Below are 24,174 nucleotides of genomic sequence, written 5' to 3' on the forward strand. Positions count from 1 at the left end.
GAAAACTTCTATTAGGATCACTGTGATATTTCATACCCAAGTTGCTCATTAAAATAACCTCATGTTGAGTGTTGATGGTCATGCAATTACTGTAAATGGTAAAACAAAAGACACAAGTTTCTGGTCTGACTAAGGCACTGATTGAAATGTCTCTTTAGAAAGCTGTTCTGGTCTGATCAGGGGGCGGAGGGTACTGTCCCTGCTAAGGTGGCGAGCGCAGATATGGATGGCAGCAATCTGAGTAACCTCTTCACTACCAACCTGGCACACATTGATTTCATCACTGCAGATATTTCTGAGAGGAAACTGTACTGGGGGGTCGCCAGCACTGGATTGGTGTGTACTACAAGTTAATACATTGTGTGCAGAGTGTCTCTTACTGTGTAAAAGATGTCATCACGTGCAGTTTGCTATAAATTGCTATCAAACATAAAAAGTTTTTTTTTTTTTTAACCTTGCTGTAGTTTTCTATGCACAAGATGACATCTCTTATATGTAATGTCAACGCTTTTATTATCTACAATTACTTTAATAAATAGCAGAATGATAAAATTGTTTTGACAGTACCTAAGCCATATATGAACCAATGCACATTTGTGATTTATTGCAATAGGGTGCCTTGGGAGTAATCCACACCAGTATGCTACTGTTTTAGAACCACTGTGCAGTATTTGTCCATATCTTTTGTTTGACCATTCCTGATAGGGTTCTTCAAATGATTCTGTGTTTCTTCAGGGAAATAGATTGTATGTTCTGTTTTGGGGTTAGGTACTGGAAATAGTTTAGTTCAGCTGGTTTTATATACAGGTTCGGTGGAACTAGGTCTTTGGATTTCTAAGGAACTGTGCTTGACTGCTGTTCTTACTGTGTGCAGATTGAGAGTGGGAGCATGGATGGGGGAGTCCGGGTGACAATCGTGCGCAGCCTGTCTCACCCCTGGGGCGTGGCCGTCCACCAGAACTACCTCTACTACACTGATCTGGACTTTGAGGTGGTGGAGAGAGTGGACAAGGCCAACGGAGCCAACCTAGTGGTGATGAGGAGTAACATGCCAGGAGTCAAGGGTCTAAAAGTCCACTACAGAGACAGTGAGTATATCAGTGAGACTTCCATTGGAGGAACTGTGGCTAACAAAAAAATTCCATCATTCTTACCTGTCGTGCATTTCCATTTGTCATACAGGGCTTAATTGTTATGGAAAACATCTATTTTCATTGTTAAATAGGATGTCTGATAGTACTGCTGTAGGTTCAAGAAATATTTGTTTATAAATCTTACTGGTGCACTTCCTTGGTCGTGTTTACTGATGTGTTTCTTTCAATACTGCATGTGAGACATATTTGTTTGTTGTAAATGATACATGGTCTTCTGAAACACAACTGGTACCTGTTTTTCTGATTTTAGACTCTGCTGGAACCACCAATGCTTGTAGTACCAACAATGGTGGCTGCCCGCATCTCTGCCTACCAAAGCCTAATGGGCAGAAGGCATGTGCCTGCACCACAGGGTTTGTTCCCTCTCATGATGGTGCCAACTGCGTGGAGTACGAATCCTTCACTGTCGTATCTGACTACAGGTCCATCCGAGGCTTCCACATCAACAGCTCAGACCACTCAGAGGCTATGGTGCCCATTGCAGGACAGTGTATGTATTGGGTCATTATGTTTGTTTTAGTGTGGCAGAGATGGTCGAGAATGTGGTCAGGGTGAATGGGTTATTTGATAGCCAATTTAGCCTGCCCACATGTATAAAAGCAGCTGGATCAGACAATGAGTACAAGGAGGAAGATGAAGAGGTTGCTACAAAAGTCTTATTTGCTTGACAGCCATGCAACTTTGTTACTTTAGTTTTATTTAATGATTTGTTTAGTTAGAAATACAATTCCCCAAAACAGGCTTATTTGTTTGTGTGATTCCTGCTTTTATCTGCCTGACCATCAGTCAACTTGTCACAGTGATATATTGTATAGAATACATAAAATACAGTATAATACAATATAATGCAATGCAATGCAGTACAATACATTTTTTGTAATCCATTGTATTTTATCTCTCTGTCTCTGTGTATATACAGTATATAACAGCCATTTGTAATCTTATTGCAGCACGCTATGCCACCAAGATCGACGTGGATGTCCCCAATGGATTCATTTACTGGGCTGACAATCACCCGTATAGCAATTACTATAGCGGCATTCTCAGGGTAAAAACAGATGGCTCTGGGTACTCACACATTGTCACTTCCGGAGTGGGGGTGAATGGGATACAGGGCATTGCAGTGGATTGGGTAGCAGGTAAGTGCTTCTGTATTTTACCTAGAAGAAACGCAATGGTTTGCAGAATATCATAAATCATAGGCGAATGAATCAAAATAACAAAGGCAAAGGCAAATGTTATTTATAATAGTGATTTTTTAAAAATAGAATTCATTGAAGGTGCATATCTTATTGTTCCCAAAACTTTTGAAAATGTCCATGTCCATGGCAACTAAACCCACCAACATCACATATTTCATACAGGATCCTTTCTATAACAAATATCAGTCATTTGCCTTCTTTTTGTAGCTCGCTATAGCACCAAGGCCAATGTGCATGTTCCCACAAAGTTAATTTAAAATTACACAAAGTACCACAGCCTTTGGAATAAAAAATGTGTGATTTTTCTTCAGCATCACCCTTTCTGTTTTCCTACAGGAAACCTTTACTTCACCAACTCCTTCTCAACCCAGACCTACATCGAGGTCCTCCGATTGAATACAACCTATCGACTGGTCCTATTGAAGAGCAGTGTGGACCGGCCTCAAGATATCGCAGTCAGCCCTCGTCTCAGGTACCTCTTCTGGATAGATGGCGGCCAGAATCCAAAGATTGAGAGAGCTCTTCTGGACGGCACAAACAGGACAATCCTAATCTCGGCCAGCATTGTAACTCCAAGAGGATTGGTAGTGGACTACACCAGCAACTTCCTTTACTGGACCGACGACTCCCTTGACATGATCTCCTGCATGAATTATGATGGCACGGAGCGTCAAATAGTACGCTATGGAAGCCGCTACCCGACCCCTTATGGTATTTCCATTTTTGGCAACTATATGATATGGGTGGACCGCAATCTTAAGAAGGTCTTCCAGGCTAGCAAGCAACCTGGTAACACAGATGCGGCGGAAGTGATCCGGGACAAACTGAATGACCTCCAGGATGTGGCGGTGTTTGACAGCCACGTACAGCCTGTTTCTGCCAATATGGTTGGGTTTAACCCATGCCTGGAGGATAACGGTCGCTGCCAGCAGTTCTGTTTTGCCATCCCGGAGAAAGAGAAGCCATTGTGCGGTTGTGCCCACGGCACCATCCTGAGTAATGGAGTCTCCTGCGGTGCTTCTTTGGATGAGTTCCTGATCTACACCACCGATTACTCTGTTAACAGCGCCCGACTCGATCCTGAGGATCACAGCCTGCCCTTCACCACTGCCATGACGGGGTACGGCACCCGAGCTCTCGATTTTGATTTTGATGATAAGCGGATATACTTCACGCAAAGCTTAAGCTACGGCCACGGACAGATCAGCTATATCAGCACCACCTCTTCTACCAGCCCTCCCGTCACTGTAGCTTCTGGTAGGTAGAATCACTGACTCAGTAATACCAGATTGGGCATATACCATCATTGATCAAAACATTCATTCCTGCCCCATTACTGGGTGATCACACACACCTAACGTGACAACAACTTTTAATCTTAATATTTTCCATACACAGTAACCCTTCCACATGTTTACCTTGCATGGGAATTATGTAGTTTACCATGCTTTTCTCATGGCTATACAACACATTTACATTGCTTTACCATCGTTCACTCATTTGCTTTAAATTGCTTTTTTTCTTTTAGGCCTGGGTGTTCCTGAAGGAATAGCATACGACTGGATCCATAAGCGTCTCTATGTCAGTGATTACTACAATCAGAGTATCCTAGCAATGGGTCTGGATGGACAGAACCGCACATATATTGCTCACGTGCCTCGACCCAGAGCCATCATAGTGGACCCATGCAGAGGGTAGAGTGCTGTTCTCTTTCAATAGCCTGCAGTACCGTCAGGTCCCTTGAACTAACCAAACTGTAGAATAATGGTTATTGGATTTGCTTGTTGCCTAACTAATGTCAAGGCCATCAGCCTTCATCAAGAGGGCACTATCGCGTTTAGAATTTTCCCCACTTTTTTCCTTTAAAAAACACATTTAAAATCCTTATCTTGTTGTTCTGAAACTTCTCTGGTACCATTTTGCAGAAAAATGTAAATAGTCCTGACAAGTTTACTAAAAAAGGACAAGATTGCAAGAAAATAAATGTATTTTTAAAGCTTTTTTTACTTGTTAAGGTAATGGCTGTTAAAGCTAATGCAACTAATTTGGTTTTAAGGGTAAGTCCATGTCATGTCTTAATATGAGCTTGATTAGCCACAGTGTAACAAGCTCAGGCGTGTGTTATTAAACTCATAGTAAAACCAAGAATGGATCAAACTGCTATGCAACAGGAATCTTATTTCCATCACTGCTTGATTAAAAAAAACATTAAAAAAACCCATTTTGAAAAGGGTGAGTAGCTTTTAATGTCATTAAAATTATTACATTTCTCTTACCTTTTCATTGAAATATTGTAAACATAATGAAAAAAAGTTGAAACAAGTAATAAAATTACATTTGAAGCTAGCTCACCCTTTTTAAAATGTCTCTGCAATGATTTTATTTTTTAAATCAAGCTTTGAACAGTGTGCAGGTTCAAAACCAGTGCATGTGTTGTTGTTTACAATGAATTGGCCTGTAAAAAGTATTGTTACAGCCAGCAGATGGCAGCAAAGTGCAAGCAATGGTAAAAGAGGAAATAAACTGTACCAGTACCTAAAAAATACCATACTTTAAAACAAAACCTACAAATTACAGTATTATTGAGAACCCATATTCACACGTGTGCACATATTTATATCTTCAACACCTGAATGTGCCATCTTCTGTGTCTGTGTTTTCTGCAGGTACATGTACTGGACTGACTGGAGTAGCCATGCTAAGATTGAAAGAGCCACGCTGGGAGGGAATTTCCGAGTGCCCATCATCAACAGTAGCGTGGTCTGGCCGAATGGACTCACTCTGGATTATGAGGACAGACTGCTCTACTGGGCAGATGCCTACCTGTACGTATATAAATCAAGTACAACAAGGCATATTCAGGACCAACACTACTATACCTTAATGCTGTGATTATGAAACAGTGCTATTTTTAAATTTCTCCTCAGGACACTGTTGCATCAGCTAAAATACCACATCAGTGCAGCACACAGTTAAATAAAACCCCACCTTTTTCTTAAAAAAAAAATTCAGCACAATTTAAATACATATACACTTGGAGAAGCTTATATTTATTTGAACTAAATTATTCTGACAGCATGGATAGCATATCTAACTGGTGTTGAGGAAGATGTGCTAATTAAACTAATTAGTGTCAATGTAATAATCAATGGAGCTATTTAACCCTAGCCAATGCACAGCACATAAACCAAGACCAGAGGGCACAGTTGATAGTGGAGACAGACTTAGGACAGAGGGTACTTCTGTAAACAGTGGTGAGGGTATATAATGTGTGACCTAGCCATATTCTTGATGCTGGATCACTGGGATCCTTTAAAACCCAACTTGACAGTTTTGAGATCAACTGGATTGTAGAGCAGGACATGTATTAATGTGCCAGATGGCCTCTTCTTGTCCCAAAATGTTCTTGTGTTCTTGTGGTCAGTGTCAGTATTAAAAATGACCAAGAAAAATGCAGTAAATGTAAAAGACTAAAGCTTGAAAGAAGTTTCAACCTAACATTGAAATTGAAATTGGAAAAACAATACTGCTGAATGACTGCAAAAGAGTAAAACTCAAATGTTTCTTTTTGAAGGAAAAAGATCGAGCGCTCCTCGCTGACAGGAGAAAACAGACAGGTAATTGTCGGCATGGCCGTCTACCCTTTTGCCATGACAGTGTACCAGCAGCACATCTACTGGACAGACTGGGACACGAACAGCATCTACAGGGCCAGCAAGGATGACGGCTCGGGCTTGACTGTCCTGGTGAAGGACCCTGAGTACCGTCTCAATGACATCCATGTGGCCAGCCCCTCCAAACAGCAGAAGTGCAGCAGCCCCTGTGAACAGTTCAACGGAGGATGTAGCCATGTCTGTGTGCCAGGTAACTAACCTCAAAAAAGAGGACACCCGCATCACATGTGATGCTATAGGCACTACAACACAACGTGGTGGCTGTGAATCCTGTTTGAGCAAAGTAGTATTCCCCTCAATTCCCGTGCAGCTTTTAGAGCTGTATTTGAAAAAGGTTTTGAACAAAATGTTTGTTTTGCCTCAGGCTTTAAATTCTCATATCCACATGGGTATTGTCAAATTCAGTAACCATGGTATCTTCCTTGCCCACAGGCCCGACTGGTCCTGAATGCCAATGCCCTTCTGATGGTAGGTGGTATCTGGCTAACAATGGCAAGGACTGCATAAAGGACGAGGGCACTAGGTGTGGCCAGAACCAGTTCACCTGCCTGAATGGCCAGTGTATCCCGGAGAGATGGAAATGCAATGGGTACAAAGATTGCTCTGACAATACCGACGAACTGGAGAGAGTTTGTGGTAAGTATTATACTATGGGGAACATGTATCAAGATTGACCGACGCAGCGCTAAATTGGTGGAGTGTAAAGTAGCGCTCTGCAGCGGCACAAATTTGAACCCGTCCAGAATGTATTAACTGGCCCAAAATGAACGAGGCACAGCATAAGCTGGCACATTTGAATGCGTAATTGCACTGTGCCGGTGTTCTGAAACCCTCAAAATGGGCTACCGGTAGCACAGATAGCAGTATATTTTATTTATACATGGGCTGTATTATTAAATAGCCACATTCTGAAACAAGAACAGAGGAACCATACAACAAGCAAGAAACAACTTAAAAGCAGGTAGGAGCAGCTTTTATTAAGATGGTTCACTTTGGCGTACCACTACTTAGAGATTGGACGCGTTTCTGTATTGAGGTCACTGAAGTGGTTTCAACTTTTTAGTTCTACCAAGATGTGATGACAGAACCAGAAAATTATATACAAAGAGCTTTTAAACAACAACAAGAATACATGAGTTATTTTCATCCCCATTCCAAGCTGTTCTCCAAGTCTCACAATGTATTAAATTATGAATTAATTGCTACCCTTAAAAGACGTAACCAGATTTTTGCTTTTCTTCAATGCTTTGTAGCTTTTCATACCTGCTCCCCGCTGGATTTCACCTGCAACAATGGTCGATGTGTGCTGTTGTCATACCGCTGTGACTACCTCAACGACTGTGGAGATAACAGTGATGAGGACGGCTGCGCCTTCCCCACCTGTAACCCCAGCACCGAGTTCACCTGTGACAGTGGTCGCTGCATCTCCCGGGATTTTGTGTGTGATGGAATCAACAACTGCCATGACAACGGAACATCTGATGAGCGTAACTGCCGTAAGTGATTTCAGTAATAAGGAGTTCTATTTCTTTCACTTTCTCTCTTTCACAGACACAAGGCATTGTGTTTTGGTAACTGTAATGTTGTTTAGTGAAGAGCAATTAGACTAATCCTCTAAAGGTCTTTAAGAAATTAGCTTTGAAGATAGGTTGAGGGAACTTAATATATGGAGACTAGCACAACAAAGTATTAGGGGGGACTTGATTGAAGTCTTTAAAATATTAAAAGGAGTGCAGCACAGAAACCAGGCCCCAGTTGGAAATTAGGTAGAGACAGACTAAAGAAAGAGGGTAGGAGACACTTCTAGCAATGTTATTGATGAGTTAATAAAGTTTTGAGATTAACCAGCTACTAGGAATTAGACGAGCATTGATAGGCTGAATTGCCTCCTCTTGTTCTTAAATATTCGGATGTATTATTTTACCACAGCGGACCGTACATGCACTCCGGGGACCATCAAATGCGATACAACTAACATTTGCATCCCTTCAAGCAACCTGTGTGATGGCTACAACAACTGCGGGGACAACAGTGACGAGAACCCCATTTTCTGTCGTGAGTGATTTTTAATAATTTCAACAACATACGCTTAGATACAGTATGCTGGTGCGACCGTTTCTCTTCACACTGGTCAGAAAGTTCACCAACATTCAGCCCTACATTTGAGATTTACTAAATGTATTTATTAGAAAGTATTAGTCTTATAACTCAAATTTCCTTAAAATTAATAATGTAGGGGATCCCCGAAGTCCTCATCTGGTAAAGGCATGATTATGTGTTGTGTACAGTGAGTATTACATTCAAGGCAGCACGGGTTCACGTCTTGGTTTTGCAAAGTTGCCGGTCTTCCCTGGGAATTCCACAGGGGCCGCCGGGCTCTGGCAATCCCACTGGTTAGGGAGGCAGTTTCTTCTCACTTGCAGACCCTACTGGCCAGGTGCCCTGGTCATACACATGTAGGGCTGACCTTTTTCCTCCAAGGATCAGCAGCTCTCCGAAATCCAGTGACAAACTTCAGAGTGTAAAGAGGCAATTAGCTTGGGCATGGGATCGGAGGGTACCTACTGACCTTCAGTTCTTATCAGCTGTTGTGGGGAGGGAACATAATAGGACATTGAGGAGAAAAACAGGGGTAAAAAAACCCTCATATTCACTGTCTTTGATTAAGATAAGTTTCTCTTTCTTAAGAGGATTGGTTTGTTTTGCTTGTGAATTGCATCTTTCTTCGAAATCCCTTTGATTTGACACAGAGACTCAGACATGTGGATCTGATGAGTACAGATGTGGCCCCGGCAACTGTATTCCCTCAATCTGGGTGTGTGATGGAATCCAGGACTGTCTTGATGGTTCAGATGAGCCAGCTTCTTGTGGTAAGTGTGTTTTGGTATTTTAATAGAACAGATTAGACAAACTCCCACAGTATTAGACTATCCTATGGATTTTGACATAATTATAATTATGCTTATAATTAGAGTGGTGCACAAGATCCAGTGTATAGATTCTGAATTGGCTTGGTACACTCTTTGTTATTGTCCAGCACAAAGTTCATGCGCATTAATCTGTAATTATTTCACAATGGAAAATTGCACATGATCCACCCTTGAAACCACAAATGGTACTGTCTTGTGATTTAGATAAAGTTTGCTTTTATGAAACTGTTCAAGACTGTTAAAGAGGCTAATTTATATAAATAGTTATACTGTACCTCCAGAGAGCACAATTATTTGACTCCAGTTTTCTTCAATTTTACTCTATTCCACTCCAGATGACTTGATCCGGTCGTGTCATGCAGACCAGTTCACCTGTGTTAATGGGAACTGTATCCCAGATTCTTTGACCTGCGATGGGAACAATGACTGTGGAGACATGAGTGATGAGAGCCCTGAGCTGCAGTGCGGTAGGTGTTGCTTTAATGACCTATTTGGAGATGTTCCAATGTGAATCACACAAGTTTGGCTGATTCTGAAAAGTACATTGGGCAAGATGTATTGTTTTTGTCTGAGTTTGCATCAGTTTTATTTTTCCAAAATACCAAAGATGTAAACTCATAAAGATTTTTTCTTCACAACCATGCGATTCATTGTTTAGTTGAACAAATTAAAACTCCATTCAGGTCCTAAGGCAGAAAATTGTTTCATCATACCTGTGGTAGAATGGCCCTCTAAGTTGTCAACACCTGTAGTACTGAGAATCATGGTGTTTCTGTGTCTGTTTCCAGATAAGAGAACTTGCAGTCCACAGCAGTTCACCTGCCCCCCACCCTGGTACTCAGGCCCCAGGTGTATCCCACAGTCCTGGGTGTGTGATGGGGACACCGACTGTGCCAACGCAGCTGATGAGCTCCAGAACTGCCCAGACAGGACTTGCCACTTGAACGAGTTCAGATGTACCAACGGGCTCTGCATCTTATTGGCCTTCAGGTACTTCTTAATCCTAAATATGAGGGACGTTTTATACTTAATTCTGGTAATACTGAATTAGCTAATCCCTTTAACATGCTGTGAATAACTGCCACAATAAAAGCCAAAACCTTTGTCCACTGGATTATACTGTATTCAAATATTACTCTGTCCATTAACCTTCCCCCCTGCAACGCTTCCCCAACCAGTCCCTAGAGGGTGTAAAAAATACATCAATAAGAAATATCACATTGTGTTGGCGGGGACACAGGTTAACCTTTTGAGTAGTACGAACGTACTGGTACGTTCACTGCTGTCTGGTCCCCAGGGAGTACCAACGTACTGGTACGTTCTGCAACTTTAAACTTGAATTACTGAGCCTACAAAACTTCTGATAACAAGATATTGTAACACTAGGTTTCTGTAACACCTTTTGTTGGTCTCTTGCGCCCTCTGCTAGATATTGACTGTCAGCGATGTCTGTAAACTGGCGAAAATTGCTCAGTGAGAAAGAAGTATTAGAAATAATACTGAATTGAGATTCTGATTTAAATTCAAATACATACAATTCTTCCACTGAATCAGATGTCAGCGAGTGTGTCGGTGAAGACATAAATGAAGAATTTTTACCATCAACATCAAGTAACAGGCATCCAGCAAAGAGGCGGTGCCAAGCTCTGTGCGTTGCTCCATGCTTCAAGGAGTATCATACGCTGAAGCATTAGACACTCTCGCTCTCTCTCTCTCTCTCCCTCTAGTTCAGCCCCTTTGTTTTTGTTAGGACGTGTTGTGGTTGTTCCAACCCGTTGTTTATTGTCTACCTGTTATTTTTTAGTCAAAACCTTTCCCAATGACAAAATAAAACATTATATTTATTTGTTTTATTTATTTACGGTACAAATTATTTGTCTGTATTTCGTCAGTGTTCATTACATTCAGCTTGTTTGTAAGCTGTACTCGTAATAATCAAGCGCATGCAGTAGACAGAAAAAAAAATTCACCCCCATAGGACCAACAGTGCATTTTAGAATGGTTACGCTCTGGTGTACCAGCTGCAAAGATGGAAAGACATGTTTGAGAATGCTTTTGAGGGTGATTTTTAAAAAGTGGTCTGCAACAGAAAATAATATACAAAGTAAATCTAATCAAGAATACATAAGTTAAGATAATAGTAATGTTTTAGTACCATACCAAAGGTTTAAGACCCCTATTCTCTGTACAGGTGTGACAGGCAGAATGACTGTGGGGATGGCAGTGACGAGACTGGCTGTAGCTACCCTCCCTGCACCAGCAACCAGTTCACCTGCGGGAATGGGCATTGCATCCCAAGCTCATACGTGTGTGACGGGGAGAATGACTGCCGGGATAACTCAGACGAGTTGGAGAGCCTCTGTAAGACGCCAGAGCCCACTTGTCCCCCAAACCACTTCCGATGTACGTCAGGGGAGTGCATAGACATGAATAAAGTCTGCAACAGAGAGAACGATTGCGCCGATGGGAGCGACGAGAAAGGCTGTGGTAAGATAAACCTGTGCATTTGTATATTTGAATTAACCAATGCTCTAATAAGATATACTTGTTATTTTATAGATTGTGAATAGGGCTTAATAACTCAGTAAGATAAATTGTTAAACCTTCAAGGAAGACTTAAAATATGTGTTAAGGTTCTTTGACAACAGGATCGGGAGCTGCTCTAGTTCTAGTTACCTGCCGAAGTAATGTAGGCTAGATCAGCCCAAGTGTCTTTATATTAGTAGGCACCAGCCCCATTTTGTCCACAGCAATATATTGCCAGCAAAGCGGAAGGCAACTATATCCAAACAGGCTGATCATTAGATGACACTTATATAGCTACTGTTACATATACAGTATGGCTCTATGGCAGGCAAGTAGAACTGGACAGCAGCTCCTGAACCTGGGTAAAAACACCTTAACACAAACTATTACAAAAAGAAATGTATTTGAATAATGGAAATAAGAACCACTCAGAATAATTTACACATCATAAGGAGACAGTAGGAAGTCTGAAGCTGCCAAAATATAATATAATTATATTAAACTAAACCCATAGTACAGCCAGGCATTTGTCTCTTTTAGTTGCTATTAATAATAAAATATGTGTACATTAATTCATATTCATGTTTAGCCTAATGCACCTTTTTTTAATACAGGTATTAACGAATGCGCAAACACAGCCATCAGCCAGTGTGCCCAAAACTGCACGGACACTCTCACCAGTTACTACTGCTCCTGCTGGCCGGGCTACCGCCTGATGCCTGACGGCAAAGCCTGCGAGGACATCAATGAATGTGCAGAGACACCGCAGGTGTGTAGTCAGATATGTGAGAACGGGGTGGGCTCCTTCTTCTGCAAGTGTGCCAGTGGGTACATCCGGGAGCCAGACGGGCGAACCTGCCGCCAAAACAGCGCCATCCATCCCTACCTGCTCTTCAGCAACCGCTACTACATTCGCAACCTGACCACCGACGGGAGCTCCCTCTCCATCGTCCTCCAGGGCCTTTCCAATGTGATGGCTCTGGATTTCGACCACTATGAGCAGAGACTCTACTGGATCGATGTAGGTGAAGACAAGATCGAACGCATGTTCTTCAATGGCACTGGCAGAGAAACGGTCATTGACAATGATGTGCCAAATGGGGAAGGACTGGCCATTGATTGGGTGGGGAGGTAAGGAAACAGTTGCAGTTAAAAAAAAAATAATCAATGCCCGTGTCTTACATGTTTCTGTGATAATATTCCTTGTACATTACTCAATATGCTTGTTTTTTCCCACAATGTACACAAAATAAAAAGAACACATAAGTTCAACACCGTATTCACCTTATACTTAAACACCTGTCTTTGTCCAGCTCTATTAAGCTGTATTTTTATAATTTCATATTTATGCAATTCCATTTCATATATTCCATATGATAACACTATGTAACACAATTTCTGTTCCTGGGTAGTAAGTGTTATTTCCTAATTGCTTATGCCTCAAAAGTATAGAAAATGGCTATTATTCCCCACAAACTTTGCTTTTGTGACCAGGACAGTGATATTTTGAAATGTACCTATTAACAATGAGAAAACGGGCGAATTTATCAAGATGAGCATCAAGGATATGGACTTTGAGGGACACCCTACAGCCCATTGTGCCGTAGTTCTTCACCAGAGTCTCAACCAGCTCCTTGTGATTGCCCAGGAAGCCCTGAACCACTGCGACAAAGCTGTTCCAAGCCGCTTTCTCCTTACTAGTGAGCTTCTTGGGGAATTCATTGCACTCCAGGATCTTCTTTATCTGTGGTCCGACGAAGACACCGGCTTTGACCTTTGCCTCAGACAGCTTAGGGGAGAAGTCTTGAAGGTACTTGAAGGCTGCCGACTCCTTATCTAGAGCTCTGACAAATTGTTTCATAAGGCCCAATTTGATGTGCAGTGGTGGCATCAGCACCTTCCAGGGGTCCCAGCCGTACTCATCATACTTCAAGGCATCCAGCAAGGTCCTGATAAATTTCAAAATATCACTGTCCTGGTCACAAAAGCAAAGTTTGTGGGGAATAATAGCCATTTTCTATACTTTTGAGGCATAAGCAATTAGGAAATAACACTTACTACCCAGGAACAAAAAAAAATAAAAAAATTTGTTACACGGTGTAATCAATCCATTCCCAGTCACGCTGAGCAAACAATAGTGGCTGAGGACCTGTAAAGAATGCTGCATGAAGAAAATTGTGTGCCATTGTAAGGTTGGATTTGCTTTGTTCTGAATTAAACTCTTTTGACTGAAGATTACTTGAAGGAGACTGACGTATTATTATGAAGAAGAAAACTAACCTATTATTATTACAATTTATATAAAACTTACACCATAGCGACCCCTACTGTTCAGGTGCCAGGAGAGTCCAGGTCTCCATGGTTCTCTAGCATGACATCAACAAGGTGACATTTAAATTGGGCATTTCAAATTGGGGTTACCCTTAGCTTAAAGTGGAATGTGCTATTAATATCTGTAATACACCATACTTCTAACTGTAACTCACTGTAGAGCTAAAGGACTGTGTAACTGACTCCATCCTCTGTGTAGGAAAATGTACTGGGTGGATAGCTTCAAGGATGCACTTCACGTGTCAGAACTGGACGGACGTTTCAGGAAGAAGCTCCTCAGTGGCTGTGTGGGACCCAATCACACATTCTGCTTTGAAAACCCGCGGGCCGTGGTCGTCAACCCAAAGCTAGGGTAAGGGTCAAGGTTACTAACCAATACTGCATTCACATCAAATCATGGGGTATATTCGGGTTCAAATCATTGAACAATACAAAACTTCAAATGTCATTTTAATTGATTTTGCATTTCTTAGGATTACCGTTTTATGACGTTTGCAATCAGTATGGGTTCTGCTGCTTTTAAATTGAGTTATTATTCCCTCTCTCTAAATCAGCCTTTGAGTTGCTTTGAGCTGCTTTGAGCTGGACTTAACTGACTGAACAGCCTTCCTTATTCTATCCAAATCTTGTGACAATGTGACTTTTCAACTCTGCAAGATGAAAAGATGGTAGGTGGGGCTGACAGTTGAAAGGTTACATTGTCACATGATTTTAATAGAATGAGGAAGGCCTGCATTTACATTTAATAGAATGTAGAGCCCTGCACTTACTGCAGGGATCTACAGACAGAACAACATAATTGCAAATAAGATAAAATAGTAAGCATAATAATAATAATACAAAAAAATAAAATGATGGTTGAAGCTACTTACTCTTTAAAATAACACCCTCCAGTTTACAGACATAAATAAATTAAAGATACAAGTAGATGTTTGATTTTCAAACCCATTATATACATATATTTAAGGGTAATTGTATATAAAACATATCTGTACAATATATTTCTATCTTTCAGGTGGCTGTACTGGACAGACTGGGCAGACAGCGCCTATATTGGCAGGGCTGGAATGGATGGTAGGAATAAATCGGCCATAATCACTACCAAGTTAGAGTGGCCGAACGCCCTGACTATAGATTACACCTCCGACAAGATCTTCTTTGCTGATGCACATCTCAACTACCTTGAGTAAGAATTGAAAATATTTATACCTGACCTATTCCTAATTTCCACATACAAATGATTACAGATTATATGAAGATTATCAACGGTTATTTCCTAAGAAAATCAATTTACTGCTGGACCTGGTTTGCTACAATATTTGAAACCTCAACAAATACAAAAGAGTTCTGTAGTGAGCTAGCAGATATATCCCTGTTTACAACGTCTAAACAAGTGTAACTCTGCTGGTGTCTATATTTGGGCACTAGTTTCCCAGTGTCCTACACGAGTCAGTTGGAGGGAAAATTCATTTTGTATAATCCAGGTTGGGCCTTTGCTAAATTTAATCCCTTGCTGTTGTGGGTACGTCTGAAATATGAATGGCATGTCACAGGACAAAATAAAGTTGTATAGTTCCTCTGGAAATGTAATGTAATTTAGCAGATTGTGTTATGAAAACTCCTTGGTTAATCGTGGAATAAATGCAGTGCTACATGAAGGTTCATGGTGTATCCGCTATATAATTCCACTTTTAATAAAATGGTGGTGGTATAAAAAGAGTAGACTGTATTCTTTCTTCTTTTCCTAGGTATGCTGATATGGATGGACATAACCGCCACATTGCCATTGCGGGCACTCTGTCCCATCCATTTGCACTCACCCTGTTTGAAGACACTGTGTACTGGACTGACTGGAATACCAAGACCGTGGAGAAGGCTCACAAGTACACAGGAGCAGGGAGAGTGGTCATGGTCAACAACACCCACAGCCCACATGACATCCATGTCTACCATCCATATCGGCAGCCACGATGTAAGACCTCTTTCCAGCACTTAAGATTTAAATTAAAAGAATAACAACCAAGGCTTTAAATATTCTTACCTCTTATTATCTTAATCAATGACTGGCTGCCCTATTCCTATTAGGACTTGTTGGTATGTTGGTAATGCTAATACTGCATTAAAAATTTGGTTATCATACTTTACATTAATTTGGTAGCTTTCTGGTCACAATGCAAGTCTCAAATTCCTGGTTATGAAAGAAACAGACCTCATGTAAGTATTATTATTATTATTATTATTATTATTATTATTATTATTATTATTATTATTATTATTAATAAAAAATCAACCTTCTTATGCCTGAAAAAATTGTCAATTAAAGTGGAATTGACATAGTTTGATTCAACGTTTACATGGAAAAAAAAAGTTTAACATTTACTCATCCCACCTGAACATTTGCAGTTGCAGTGGTAGGATTGTGAAATGTTGGATACAGGCAGAGAATTACAGAAAGCTACTGTAAGTCATGCAGCTATGCAAGCGTGGTTAGAATCATGTGCCTGCCAAATTGCTGATCTATTAGCCTTTTTAATCCTACTGATTAGGAAGCAATCATCTGGATAAAGTTCACCTCATTGCGCTTCAACAACACATAGTGGTCCAGGCAGAAACTAATACAGCTGTGATTTACTAAGGTCTTAATTGAACATTTCTCTTGTTTTCAGCGGTAAACCCCTGTAATAGTGACAGTGGACGCTGCAGCCACCTGTGCCTGATAGCCCCTGGGGGACAGCAGCACACCTGCGAGTGTCCTGATCACTTTCATGGGGTGTTTGTGGGCTTCAATGTGGTCTGTTTGGCTGATTGTTCCAGCACCCAGTACCGCTGCGGGGACAATGAGAAGTAGGCACTGTCTGTCTTTCTGTCGGTCACACTCTACATAGTGAACACGATGACCAGTTTAAAATTCCAGAAGCCTTCTCCTGTTAGCATACACTCCAAGGGGTCTATTTTAATGATATAAACAGGAAATACATCATCTCAAACTATATTATTATTTAGGTTTATACATTTTAGAGAGACATTATTAAGGTCCACCACTGTTTAGATCATTAAAATAGACCCCAAGCCTTCTATATAACTTTTGGGTTGCCTTTAGTTATAATCCATTAAACAGTTGGTTTTAAACTGATGAGTGTCCAATTCGAAGAAGGCAAGAGGTGGGGGTTAAAGAGTGCGATAGCGCCATTATAGGGACGAGGGCTGGAGTGCCTTTTTTTGGACCCGAAAAAATGTATAAAGTATTTAGCGAGTTATTTTAATGTTTATTTTTGCTAACTCAAAAGTTATGCATGCGCAGTCGGGCTCCACCACCAAGAGTAAGTTAGTGGGTATTCGTCAGTTTAATAATTCTATGTGGGTAATTTAATTTGAATTCCTTAGGTCACTTATGTCTTGTGGTTCTTGTGGATCCTGACTTAAGTCGTAAAATATTAAATGGATCATTTTAATTTGTTTTAAAAATGTTTCCCACCTTAACTCATTCTGTGAAACTAAACCTCGGATGCAGCACCATGATTGACAGCGCTATCTCCAATGCAGCCTCTACAACTTGATGTAGCAACAAATTAAATTGTACCTCTTAAATATGTATATGCATTATATACACTTTAAAACATAAGCATAAAAGATCTATATTGGTAATACTAATATTGTGTACGATAACGTATTACAAACAATACAATGTGCATAATTAATATTACCAAATGTTTGAGTTTGTTTCCGAACACAACAATCATGTAATAATTTGCTTACAACGAATTAAGGATTTGCAGCATTTGACTGTTATGAACCCTCCTTCCGTGTCAGCTGAGACGCACAATACATACAGTATAGTTGTGAATACACGAGGGGAGTTGCATTTGAAGAATAACAAAAAAAAAAGTAAAGGCAGCGTTTAAGTGTTTCTCTATTTTATTTTTATGTGATTTACCCCAGCATTTTGTTTACATGTTGAAATCCATAGTTAATGGAGTTACAAGTATCTGGGAGATCCTGCTCATGATTATTAGGCTATTATCTTCTTTCTATTAAGTGATAGAATGGTTGAATTGTATGGAAATGTGCCATTCTCCTCCTAATGACGCCATTTGAATCGATATACATTTTTAAACAAGGTATAAATATAAATACATTTATGAACATATTCATGTTGTTATTAATAATCAATCAGATAGATAGCCTAATATAAAAGTAACTAAAGTATTAATGATTTTAAAAATTATTAAAAATGTAACAGCCTTATAATAATAGCTTGTTTTATGTATTAGAAGTCTATATGTATATGTGTATAAGGTATCTAAATGTGGTCCTACTTGGGAATGTCTGTTGTAAAAGTAGAGCTTTTTTCTTATACAAAAACTAACAGTTGCACCACACATAAAAAAATAAAAAGCAAACCAAAAACTTCCTTTATGATATACAGAGAGGACTACAATCTAAATGGAGGGATCTACTCTCCATTGCATATAAATATCGTGTTTTAAAATCAGCCTTCCAGTGAAAAAAGAACGGATATTAAACACAAAAAAATAAGTTTTACTTGATGTTAGCTGACAATTACGAAAAATTGTCAGTTAAGGCCGCCACTGCGCCCTTACCTGACCCATGTTCTGACAAGGCTTTCGATCACACACTGCTTAACTGGTACAGTAGGTGGGTTCACTTCAGACAACATGTGTAGTCACCAGTGGGTTGTTGAGGATTCAAAAGTCTGAAACAGCATAATACATATACTTGTTTAGAAGAGTCACTGTCAAATGGATAAGAAAGATATATAAAGTACATGGATTGATTGGTTGTAAAATGTGTGTGTTACATTATTTGCCTCCTTTCAATGATCTCATTACTACGGAGCCCCTAAAGGGACATGGTATAAAGGGAGGCTACTGTCTCATGCACACGACTTACTATCTTGTGAGCACGAGATATTATAGTAAGTCGTGCTCATGAGACAGTACCCTCCCGTTGTAATTTTTACACCAAGTACCTTTAGGGGTTCCGTACATTACTATGCCACACATACATCACATTTCTTTTCCAGCATATCAAACACATGTTTTTGTGTCCTTCATAAACAAACCGAAATCCAAAAAAAAAAAAGAAAAACAAAAGCTGAAATGGTTATAACAGTTGTAAATATTTGTAACTTGGAAAAGTACACAATAAATAACTTGTCTCACTCCACATGTGTTAATATTCCAACTATTCTAATTAGCTTTTTCAATTCACATATCATTCTATGACAACATGAAAACAACCATGGTTGTTCTAGTTTTAGGCCTCACCTGACCTGCCCAGTGGTGACTACACTTCTTGTGTAGTCACCACTGGGCAGTGTGTGCAGTGTGTGCTGGAAAGCCTTGTCAGAACATGGGTCAGGTAAGGATGCAGTGGCGGCCTTACCTGACAATTTCCTGTCTTTTTCGGAATTGTCAACTCTTTACCGTCAAGTAAAACGTAGTTTTTTGTGTTTAATATATATATATATATGTATATATATATATATATATATATATGTAGGCAGAATTTATAGGGCTAAGTATAATGTTGTCTGGAGGAATTGAATGAAAATAACAATATAAAAAAGCAGATTTCAACAATACTGAAACTGTTCTGACTTCACAGATGCATTCCTATCTGGTGGAAGTGCGATGGACAGAACGACTGCAAGGATGGCTCTGATGAGACTGATACCTGTCCAACTCGCTACTGCCCCCTAGGCCAGTTCCAGTGCTATGACGGAAGCTGCACCAGCCCCAACTTCCTGTGTGATACACGAAATGACTGCCCAGATGGCTCGGATGAAGACCCTGCACTTTGCAGTTAGTACTCTAGTCATATTGATCGTTCAATATCTTTCAATTCTATTCCCATCCTTGAATTCTACCATTGACATCCTCTATCAATTTCAAAACCATAAGTAGCAATAACCATTGATTTTAATTAAATGTAACCCACAGTATGCTACAGTATCTCTAGTTTTGAATCCAATTAAGTATTTATGGATTAAGAAGAGCATGTTGAAAAATAACACTATATTTCCCCCAGAATGTGTTGAAGTAAAAAAAAGTCGTACTAGATTTAATTAAAGATTACATATTTTACTGAATGTGTTATAGTTCCTTTTTGTTTCTGAGTTATGGTTAGAAATAAATCGTTACTTTAAGTTAAAGATGAGTACGTGGTTTCAAATGTAATCTGAACTGCTTTTTTGCATTTCCCTTACTGTTTTGTGGTGTTTGCAATCATTGTGTGGTTCAGGGTTATCTTGCTACACTATAGTGCCATTTCCTCTAAATCTGCCTTTACCTGATTTTCAGCTTGTCTGGGAAACCCTACTGTCAGTAATATTCCATTCAAATCATGTGACAGTATACAGTAACTCTTTAAAATATCACAAAGACACTTGGGATACTCCACACAAGCTTAAAGCAAGTCATAAAGGTAGACTTAGGGAAAACATTTTAATAACTAAATACAACTAAGTTAGCATCTGATGTGCACCACTCTAAGGTTTTTCACCTCCAGAGGCCTGTGTCTGAATCCTATTTGCCACTGCTCTGTGAATAAATAAAGATTTGGGTTTTCAGTTCCATGCAACACTCATAAGCTGTTGCAGATGTAACAGGAGGTGTTCAATGCATGGCTGTCATTTAGCGCCTCCCCTCTACCCTGTTATACACTCAAGGGTTGAAAATGACCACACTGTCTTGTTCCAGGTGATCACCGCTGCGAGGAGAACCAGTTCCAATGTGACAACAAGCACTGTATCCCCCTGTCCTGGCATTGTGACGGGCTGGTGGACTGCGCTGACAACAGTGATGAGGACCCCGAGGAGTGCCACCACAAGACCTGCCGGCCCGGGGAGTTCCAGTGCAAGAACAGTCGCTGCATCTCGCAGGCTTATGTGTGCGATATGGAGGACGACTGCGGGGACAACTCGGACGAGCCTCACGAGGAGTGCAGTGAGTTCAGAGATGATTTAGTGACATGGATTCTTCTTCAATGCAGTCCGAGATTAAACTGATGCGGTTCCATCACCTTGCTGCCAAGGTGTTAAAGAGAAAGTAGCTTCAAATGTTTTTTTGTTTTATTATCAAGTTATTTTTTTTTATATTTTCAATCGTTTGACAAGAGTGGTGAAGTATCATAGTTTTATAGTTTTTTGTTAGACCTGGGAAATTGTTTTGAACTGTTTTAGCAATGTATTGCAGTTGCCAGAACTTCCCATTTGAGATTATTTACAGCATTTCCCCCCCTCAACAGCCGGTCCTAACCATAGATGCGATGAACACACAGAGTTCTCTTGTAAGACAAACTACCGCTGTGTTCCTCAGTGGACTGTCTGTAATGGGAAGGATGACTGCCTGGACAACAGTGATGAGGAGAACTGTGGTAAGTGTTTGCACTCGACACTTGATTATTCAATCATGCAATTGATACTACCTGTTCCTGGATTGCATTAATTAAAAGAGGCAAAGAATGGATCTTCATTTGCTTTTACTGTTTTGTTTGTACATGTTAACCCATATAGAATCATACTGTATTTGATTATACATATAGTAACAAGATAAATATGAAACTCTCTGAATTGAAATTAATAATGTGTATTAAAGGCTTTTGGCTTGTTTCAGTAGTCCTCCTTTACATAATAAAATAGCCCTTACAAAAACCCAAAACAAAAACAGAATTCTTTACAACTTTTCTACCAAAATACAAGGTATTAAGCCAAACATTAACTTAAACGTAATTTTTTATTTAAAAATGAATTCATGTAGACTTTAAATCTGAGCACATGAAACAGCAGATTCAATAACACAATTTGTGTTGTATGACTAGCAAAGGGAAAGCAATTTTGTATTGAAATAGTGGTTGATTTGGAGGCTTCCGAGTGGCACATCTGGTAAAGGCGCTCTGCGTGGAGTGCAGGCTGCGCCCTTTAGCCTGGACGTCACCGGTTCAAATCCAGGCTATTCCATTGCCGACCGTGGACGGGAGCTCCCAGGGGGCGCCGCACAATTGGCTGAGCGCTGCCCGGGGGGAGGGCTAAGTCAGCCAGGGTGTCCTCGGCTCACCGCACACCATCAACCCCTGTAATCTGGCCAGGCGCCTGCAAGCTTGCCTGTAAGCGGCCCAGAGCTGCGTTGTCTTCCGACGCTGTAGCTCTGAGGTGGCTGCATGGTGAGTCTGCAGTGTGAAAAGAAGCGGTCGGCTGACCGCACACGTTTCAGAGGACAGCGTGTGTTAGCCTTTGCCACTCCCGAGTCAGCACAGGGGTGGTAGTGGTGAGCTGAGCCTAAAAATAATTGGATATTCTAAATTGGGAGAAAATACAAAAACAAATAATTGCCGACTACTAAATATAAAAATAAATACATTGTGGTTGATTTTAAATAGGAAATAGTACAAATACTTTTCAGATTCATTACAATATCTTTGACACTTGTCACCTTTAAACGTGCAGAGAGTGCGACGTGTGACCCAGTTGGGGATTTCCGCTGTGAGAACCATCTCTGTATCCCTCTGCGCTGGAAGTGTGATGGGAATGACGACTGCGGGGACGGGTCTGATGAAAAAGGCTGTGGTGAGTGAACAAGGGAGTGGACACTCCTTCCTAAGCATTCATATTCTCCACAGTGGGCATTCCTGCTTTGATAATTGACAGCAGCAACCAGTGTCCTGAAACAATGACAACTCAAGAAAGACTTTCCACTGCCACAAATCAAGGATTTATTGCAAAAGAAAAACTGTAAACCATGCTTTTGGTATGTAAAAATAATGTAATATCTTGTAACAATTGTAAGTCGCCCTGGATAAAGGCATCTGCTAAGAAATAAATAAATAAATAAATAAATAAATAATAATAACCAATTTTAACAACCAACCTTTTTGATTAAAAGAGCCATACAATATATATATATATATATATATATATATATATATATATATATATATATATATATATATATATATATATATATATATATATATATATATACATATATATATATTAACTGGAAAAAGAACGACTGTAACAAAAGTTTACTAAAACTAAATAACTCAATTTATAGTCGTAAAGACATTTATTTTGTATTTTGACTGTACTTGCTTGTACTAAAGATTACCGATTAATCTCATTAAGAAACTTCATTTCGAAATCAAAATTGCTATATTAGGGAATGCTCCGGAGCCATCCGTTGGACAGCCCTGCTTTAACATTAGACTTGTTGACATTTTTAATTTGGATTTACAGTAACACCATGACCAATATCATCACCTGTCAGTGTGATTGATTTCCTGATTCCTTCTCTCCCAGCCCCACGGCCATGCTCTGAGAGTGAATTCAAGTGTGATAACCAGATGTGTATCCATGGAACCTGGGTGTGTAACCACAATAACGACTGTGGGGATAATTCAGATGAGCGAGACTGCGGTGAGTGAACACCACGCTTTCAAAGCAGGCCCAGTGCACTAATTTTGAGATAAAAGGAGCTTTTGCCATTGGTTTCATGCTGTCATTTTGGAATTTAATACCAGGGTCCACTTTTATCCTCAATGCAGAAGCCTTTGCCAGTTGCTTTGTACATTTTCCTGACAGCCAAGCAAAACAAATGCATTACTTGTCAACCTCATTTGCAAAGTGCTTCAAATATACACATAGCTGATCATTATCTTCCAAGAGGTTGAATAGCTTAAGAATGCATTCTCTGGAAAGCCTTTATCTTAATACTATAAGTGGTATATCAATCTCAGAATATACATTCCCTTTCTGCCTGTCTCGTTCATTAAAAGTGCTGAGGTCAACCAATTGCTGAGCTTTAATTTTTGTATTTAATAACTGCAATGTCAGATTGCTCAGTAAGCAGCTTTATAATGAAGAGCCACAGCATACAAACTGTATATCAGGCATGGTCTAGCAATTGTAAACCATTGTAAATGAGGGCCAAATTAGTTGAGCAAGAAATAATATGTGGTGTAAACAGGATATATACCTTGTTAACTAAAACTGCTAAATCTGCTCTGAACTTACCTGATCTTAAACTTCAGTACTTTTAACCGTCATAAGAAATGCATCAGATGTGATCCTTTTAAATAGTGTTGATCTGCCTTTTCATCTCAATACGCTATTCTTCCAAAGTCGATATCCTTCCCACATGGAATCACTGAATGGATTTGCGGCATCCTCCCCAGTACCCCATGTTAAAATGACCCCTTTCTCCCCCTCCCACCAGAGCTGCTGACCTGCCACCCAGGCTTCTTCCAGTGTGACTCTGGTCACTGCATCCCAGCCACTCTCAAGTGTGACGGGCAGGCAGACTGTCGGGATTCCACAGACGAGAGCTCCTGCCGTAAG

At 40.1% G+C, this 24,174-nt stretch overlaps 1 protein-coding gene across 1 annotated transcript in view; it reads left to right on the top strand.

Annotated features, from left to right (window-relative positions):
• lrp2b (low density lipoprotein receptor-related protein 2b) overlaps positions 1 to 24,174 on the top strand; it is a 96,375-nt gene that overhangs the window by 50,750 nt on the left and 21,451 nt on the right. The window contains exons 30-55 of the mRNA XM_034057061.3: positions 159 to 336; positions 875 to 1,088; positions 1,405 to 1,644; positions 2,105 to 2,293; positions 2,693 to 3,613; positions 3,885 to 4,050; positions 5,023 to 5,181; positions 5,931 to 6,220; positions 6,463 to 6,666; positions 7,284 to 7,526; positions 7,960 to 8,085; positions 8,781 to 8,900; positions 9,296 to 9,427; positions 9,749 to 9,950; positions 11,152 to 11,447; positions 12,101 to 12,617; positions 14,017 to 14,169; positions 14,833 to 15,003; positions 15,566 to 15,789; positions 16,484 to 16,661; positions 19,446 to 19,642; positions 20,540 to 20,785; positions 21,087 to 21,215; positions 22,285 to 22,404; positions 23,137 to 23,253; positions 24,053 to 24,169. Of these exons, the coding sequence (XP_033912952.3) occupies positions 159 to 336; positions 875 to 1,088; positions 1,405 to 1,644; positions 2,105 to 2,293; positions 2,693 to 3,613; positions 3,885 to 4,050; positions 5,023 to 5,181; positions 5,931 to 6,220; positions 6,463 to 6,666; positions 7,284 to 7,526; positions 7,960 to 8,085; positions 8,781 to 8,900; positions 9,296 to 9,427; positions 9,749 to 9,950; positions 11,152 to 11,447; positions 12,101 to 12,617; positions 14,017 to 14,169; positions 14,833 to 15,003; positions 15,566 to 15,789; positions 16,484 to 16,661; positions 19,446 to 19,642; positions 20,540 to 20,785; positions 21,087 to 21,215; positions 22,285 to 22,404; positions 23,137 to 23,253; positions 24,053 to 24,169 (5,849 nt within the window). The remainder of the gene's footprint in view (positions 1 to 158; positions 337 to 874; positions 1,089 to 1,404; positions 1,645 to 2,104; positions 2,294 to 2,692; positions 3,614 to 3,884; positions 4,051 to 5,022; positions 5,182 to 5,930; positions 6,221 to 6,462; positions 6,667 to 7,283; positions 7,527 to 7,959; positions 8,086 to 8,780; positions 8,901 to 9,295; positions 9,428 to 9,748; positions 9,951 to 11,151; positions 11,448 to 12,100; positions 12,618 to 14,016; positions 14,170 to 14,832; positions 15,004 to 15,565; positions 15,790 to 16,483; positions 16,662 to 19,445; positions 19,643 to 20,539; positions 20,786 to 21,086; positions 21,216 to 22,284; positions 22,405 to 23,136; positions 23,254 to 24,052; positions 24,170 to 24,174) is intronic.

This window comes from Acipenser ruthenus, chromosome 28 (assembly GCF_902713425.1).
Source record: "Acipenser ruthenus chromosome 28, fAciRut3.2 maternal haplotype, whole genome shotgun sequence".
In the NCBI taxonomy this organism is placed as follows: Eukaryota; Metazoa; Chordata; class Actinopteri; order Acipenseriformes; family Acipenseridae; genus Acipenser; species Acipenser ruthenus.